Source organism: Rhinoderma darwinii, chromosome 5 (assembly GCF_050947455.1).
Source record: "Rhinoderma darwinii isolate aRhiDar2 chromosome 5, aRhiDar2.hap1, whole genome shotgun sequence".
Taxonomy (NCBI): Eukaryota; Metazoa; Chordata; class Amphibia; order Anura; family Rhinodermatidae; genus Rhinoderma; species Rhinoderma darwinii.
The window spans coordinates 42,330,387-42,336,572 of NC_134691.1; the positions used below are offsets into that span (position 1 = coordinate 42,330,387).

At 40.6% G+C, this 6,186-nt stretch overlaps 1 protein-coding gene across 1 annotated transcript; it reads left to right on the top strand.

The window, feature by feature from the left end:
* The first annotated feature begins 2,292 nt into the window (after positions 1–2,292).
* Positions 2,293–4,704, top strand: LOC142652374 (speriolin-like protein). Its single transcript, XM_075828001.1, has 4 exons — positions 2,293–2,677; positions 2,967–3,002; positions 3,367–3,509; positions 4,313–4,704. Exons 1-4 carry the CDS (start codon positions 2,359–2,361, stop codon positions 4,643–4,645), a joined length of 831 nt encoding a protein of 276 aa, XP_075684116.1. The 5' UTR covers positions 2,293–2,358; the 3' UTR covers positions 4,646–4,704.
* The last annotated feature ends 1,482 nt before the right edge of the window (positions 4,705–6,186 follow it).

A 6,186-nucleotide genomic window follows, 5' to 3' on the forward strand; every position in this document is an offset into this window, starting at 1 on the left:
AGATGGAATTGCTGTTTTTTGGCCATTTCACACCACGAAGAATTTTTTTCCGTTTCCCAATACATTATATGGTACATTAAATAAAGCAATGAATTAAATAGTGACTAAGAAGTCAAAGCATGTATCCCAAAATGGTACCAATAAAAACGAAAACTCGTCCTGCAAAAAAACAAGCCCTCATACAGCTACGTCGACAGAAAAATAAAAAAATTATGGCTTTTGGAAGGCGGGGAGGAAAAAACAAAAATTTTAATCCAAAAATCGTCTGCATCTCCAAGGGGTTAACCTGATTGTTTATTTAATTTGTATACTTTTATCTTTATTGTGTGCTGGTTGATTTCTATTGGTTTTTTTTTTTCTCGTTTTTTTTTATTTATATCCATGACGGCATCATGTAACCAATTATAACACTTTTTAAGGTATATTATAAAAGAAAGATTATTATAGTGTACTTTGCGGGTCCCTGCGAAGGGGGAACAAAAGATGAACTGTGAAATTAACAGGCCTCATGTTTGCACATTATTGGCTATTTAATGGAACTGTTGGGGCCCCATACTGTGACTCTCAGGAGGTGAGTGGGAGCCGCAGGCTACCCTTTTGTTGAACTCATTAGTCTAGGCCCCTAACTGCAGTACCACCTGTACTACCTTGATGAACGCCCTGGCTCCGATTGTTTCACACAGTGAATTATTTCATACATTATATAGAATCTAGATGTAATGTAAAAGTATAGCTGTACTTTTTACATGTGCTATGGTGTATTTGCACATGCGTACAATTGTGGTAAAAAAAAGTCACAAAACTTTCATCCTTAAAGAGGCTCTGTCACCAGATTCTCAAACCCCTATCTCCTATTGCATGTGATCGGCGCTGCAATGTAGATAACAGTAATGTTTTTTGTTTTTTTAAAACGTTCATTTTTGGCCAAGTTATGAGCAATTTTATATATATGCAAATGAGCTTTGAAATGGAAAACTGGGCATGTTTTTTCTCGTATGTCCAACTGGGCGTGTATTGTGTTTGTAACTGGGCGTGTTTACTTGTTTTACTAACTGGGCATTGTGAATAGAAGTGTATGATGCTGACCAATCAGTGACCAATCAGCATCATGCACTCCTCTCCATTCATTTACACAGCACATAGTGTTCTTACTAGAACGATGTGCAGCCACGTCCAGCCTGGACGTCATGTGTATTCAGAATCCTGACACTTCTGAATCCTTTCTGTGAGATTTCCAGCAAGGGAAACGAAATCTCGTTTACCTTGTAATCTCGCGAGATTACGCGTGGCTTGCTGGAAATCTCACAGAAAAGATTCAGAAGTGTCAGGATTCTGAATACACATGACGTCCAGGCTGGAGGTCATGTGTATTCATTATCAGGACACTTGTGTATGTGGCTGCACATCGTTCTAGTAAGAACGTGATGCTGCTGTGTAAATGAATGGAGAGGAGTGCATGATGCTGATTGGTCACTGATTCGTCAGCATCATGCACTTCTATTCACAACGCCCACAAGTAAACACACCCTGTTAAAAACACAATACACGCCCAGTTGGACATACGAAAAAAAAACACGCCCAGTTGTCCATTTCAAAGCTCATTTGCATATATATATAAAATAGCTCATAACTTGGCCAAAAATGAACGCTTTTAAAAAAAAAAACACGTTACTGTTATCTACATTGCAGCGCCGATCACATGCAATAGGAGATAGGGGTTTGAGAATCTGGTGACAGAGCCTCTTTAAGTACACCTTAATTACACCAGTATTTTTGGGTGGAAAAGGTGGTAATTGCTCCATACCATTTTTAAATAAGCAGTACTTGGGTTATAGGATGAAATAAAAAAGGTCAACATCTACTTATTCATTCCCTATTACATAAGTTGCCTCTCTGTATTCCACATCTAGCCTGAGGAACGGGACCCATGTGAGGGAACACGTTTTTACATGTATCTCTTCAAAATTTGCTGGAGCCATATAAATAATGTATAATGTATTATATGCACAGTTTCTTAAACTGCACACACACATTATTTTGTACTATGCACCATTCTGTACAATATTACGATAGAGCAAGCTCCTGGCAAAAACTTTTTCTTATAATATATTGGATTTAATTAAATCATTTGCCACTACTATATACACATTATTTACACTATATATATATATATATATATATATATATATATATATATATATATATATATAATTACATTGACCGCCCTGTGTACTACTTCAGGATATGACATAATAACAACAGAGAGTGATGTCATAAAGCTGTGTTCCGAAGCTTCTAAACATCACTACAGTTGTGCCAGTCTTAGGTGTACAGCAGCCATCCGACCTCAAGTTTAGAATGGAACCATCAAGCTGTAACGACACAGATCTCCTAAAGAGCGAAAATGAGAACTTGCTGCTGCAGAACAGGGAGCTGAGGAAGATGCTTCATTTGCTGCAGGAAAATGTAGACCTGAGGTGCAACTTGGAGAAATCTGGCCACAGTCCCGATGAGACACAGCCCCGCGGTATGACCATCAAACACAAGGAGGAAGATTTCAAATACAATATGGATGGATCCAAAGCCTACATGGACAGTTATAGACAGCATATGGATGGCACAGGACACCCTGATGGCTCTAGATATAGAGATGGAAACAAACAGCATATGGATAGAGGTAAGATAAGACGTTCAATAGGAAAAAGGGCTAGGCTTGACTGAAGTATATCATGTTGGGCAGAAGAGAGTTTATATCTACAAAGAGACATTCTTGTCGAAATAGAAGTAAATTAATACAAGATGAAATATAACAACAATAGCTGGAAAAGGGAGTAGCGGGTTCTTTAGCTGAGAAACACTGCTCTAGTATACCATCTGTAAGTTGTGAACAATACCTAAGGGCAAAATCATTCTAATTATTTATCTTCTCTTTCTTTCTTTCCAAAATTTGGTTTCTCTGCATGCAGAAAAGAATAAAGAATGTGGAGCACATTCTCCTCAAAGTAAGTGGCCTCCATTATTTATATTACTTGTTACATATCGATATGCCAATTGTTGGTGATTTGTCACTTTAACATACAGTATGTCATTGTCATCCAGATTGTTATGAAGTGGCCGTCTAAAACCTCTAGTATATGGTCAGCTTAAGAATTTTAGACTGTATTTCTGTTTTTGCATACTACCAGATGACAGCCTATACCAGCAAAGTCTGGAGAAATTTCCCCTAATTTGAGGACCATTAAAAACCCCACCCAAATCTAAGTTGGCAAAAAAAACTTTCCTTTTTGATGTATCACTATGATGTTATAAAGTCAGGTATATAAATGGTTGTGGTGTTTTAACTAATGGTAACTTTGTCCTTCACAGATACCCATCAGCTCCATCTCATGCAACGTATCGTAGGGGAGATTGCATTCCAGCTTGATCGTAGGATTCTGACATATATCTTTGCGGATCATGGGAGACTGTATGGGATCACTGTGGCCAACATCCAACAGAAGATCAAAGAGGTAATGTCAGGGGTACAGCTTATTATAGTCAATATGTAGACATATAAAAACACTCCAACACATAAATTTATAGGCCACATACTGTATATCTTTTATACATTCATATACATACAAAAAAATATTGGGGAGAGTAATATTGGACATATTATAATTCTACAGAACAGTGACCCCCAAGAGTGTGACTATAACTAAACAGTAGAACATTTATTTTAAACAAACACTGCTGCCCCTCTCCCCCCAACGATCGTCCGTAACCTTTAAAGGATCCTGGTAGTATGTGTTCAATATTTTAACAGGGCCAATGAGAGAAATTAAGGGTTTGTCCAAAATGTAAAAAATATGGCTGTTTTCTTCCAAAAACAGCACCACCACTGACCATGCGTTGTGCCTGGTTTTGTAACTCAGGTCCATTGAAGTGAATGGGGCTTGAGCTGCAATACCCCACACAACCCGTGGACAAGTGAAATGCTGTTTTTGGAAGAAAGCAGCCATGTTTTTCCAATCCTGGACAACCCCTTTAAGTATTACATAGGTTTCCCTGAAATTAGTGAAACCTGAAAGTTCACGTTTGACTACAGTTAACACCAACATCCGACTCTCTAAGTCCCATGTGTTATTCATGAGGATCCAAACCCTTGGCATATGAGCAGTTGTTTGGTGGGATTCTCACAATGGTCATATATAAATCCACATGGAAACATATGACTAGAAAAAGTGATGATTTTCCTACTTTTCACATGAATATTTTTCATTATTGGTCATTACAGTATTGTTACACTCACATAATCTACTCCTTTTACCAGGCATCTACTAAATCTGTATCAGGAAAGGTTGATGAGAGAAAGCAGGCGGAAATGATGAAGAGATATGAAGATATAATGAACACCCTGAAGCAGTATGGTTATGATGTAGCCGTTCACCCAAACTTCTCTGAGAACCTAGTGAATGTGTATGGAATCATGAAGGAGCACCCACCCTCCGACTCTTCTGAAATGGGTAGCCTTCAAGACCCAGCCAACCTGAAGAAGATTGCTTACTGCGCTGTGCCATCCTCAGACCTGGACAATGTTCTCATTCTACTCAAGTGTCTGTCTAAACTATCCAGGCGTGATGGAAAACCAGTTTTCCTGTTATAAGAACGAAAGGAACTTAGCCTAGCAGTGTATACCGACTAATAAAGAACAGCAAGAGCAGCTCTCCTGGCATTGAGTTGTCAATTACTTGAGTTTTGGTCTTCATATGAAACTTCGAACAACCAACTTTGTAAGGTTGTGTTCACACTACAGTGTGCAGTTTAGCCTATGCGCCAGTGCATATGTCAAATGTATCCATAGGGCCCCATTGACCTGCCAGATGCCAAAAGAGTGTCCCTGTAGCATAAGCCGGGCACACAGTATACATTTTTTTTACAATGGGAGCTCATGAGCGATGTATATCACTGTATGTCTATATACATCGGAGACTTCCATCGGAGGTATACATCAGGTTAAACTCTCAACCTATACCTCCAACGGTAGGCTGAAATGCAATGTGAACAGTGCCTTATAGAGTACTGACCACTGTACTAATAAATTGTGCTTCTGATGTATTTTAACCCCTTTGCGCTCAGCGACGTACTATTCCGTCGCGCTAATTGCATCGTTTGCACTCAGCGCCGGAATAGTACGTCCAGGGGAAAATGCAACGCCATTTCCCCCCGGCGTTTCATCGACCTGTGATGCCTGCTGTTTCTGACAGCAGGCTATCACAGCTCAGTGTGCAGGGACCAATCATAGTGATCCCGCCTTCGCGATCGCTGCTATTGGTTAGTTAGTGACGACCGACCAATAGCAGCCATCGCATACGTAATTTCCTGCTCTGATCTCAGATCCTGCCGCACCCGCTCTCTGTTGGAGTTAGGGCCTGTTCACATCACCCGTTCATTTCCGTTCCGGGGTTCCGTCCGAGGTTTCCGTCGGGTGAACCCCGCAACGGAAAGTGAAAGCACAGCTTCCGTTTCAGTCACCATTGATCTCAATGGTGACGGAAACATCGCTAATGCTTTCCGTTCGTCACCATTCCGGCTGGTTTCCGGTTTTCCGACGGAATAAATAGCGTAGTCGACTCCGCTATTGATTCCGTCGGAAAACCGGAAACCAGTCGGATTGGTGACGAATGGAAAGCATTAGCGATGTTTCCGTCACCATTGAGATTAATGGTGACTGAAACGGAAGCTGTGCTGTCAGTTTCACTTTCCGTTGCGGGGTTCACCCGACGGAAACCTCGGACGGAACCCCGGAACGGAAATGAATGGCGATGTGAACAGGCCCTTAGTTAGTCGAAGAGATCCGTTGTGGAGAGAGTCAGTCAGAGCAGTTAGAAAAAATAACAAATATATAATTTTTTTTTTTTGCTTTTACCAACTTGTATCCACTTCCCAATCCTGTCCTTGTGTTCTCTTTGTGTTCCCCTTGTCTCCCACGTTTTTGGTCAGTGATCTCTATCACTGACCACTTTTGAGTCTTCAGGGCCACATTTTGGTCCCTGGGGATTATTATTATTCTTTTTTTTCTTTATTAGGGGGGATTCACACGAGCGTGATTTGGCAGCGTGTAGGGCGCGTGGTTTTCGCGCGGCACGCAATGCCCTATAGAAGTCTATGGGGCAGTACACACAGTCCGTGTATTTTGCGCAGCGT

Bases quoted from the DNA above. Each gene is read 5' to 3' on its own strand.
- LOC142652374 (XM_075828001.1), top strand. From the start codon at position 2,359: ATGGAACCATCAAGCTGTAACGACACAGATCTCCTAAAGAGCGAAAAT. The intron at 3,003-3,366 runs GTAAGTGGCCTC...TGTCCTTCACAG, and splicing joins TGGAGCACATTCTCCTCAAA to ATACCCATCAGCTCCATCTC. The intron at 3,510-4,312 runs GTAATGTCAGGG...TCCTTTTACCAG, and splicing joins TCCAACAGAAGATCAAAGAG to GCATCTACTAAATCTGTATC.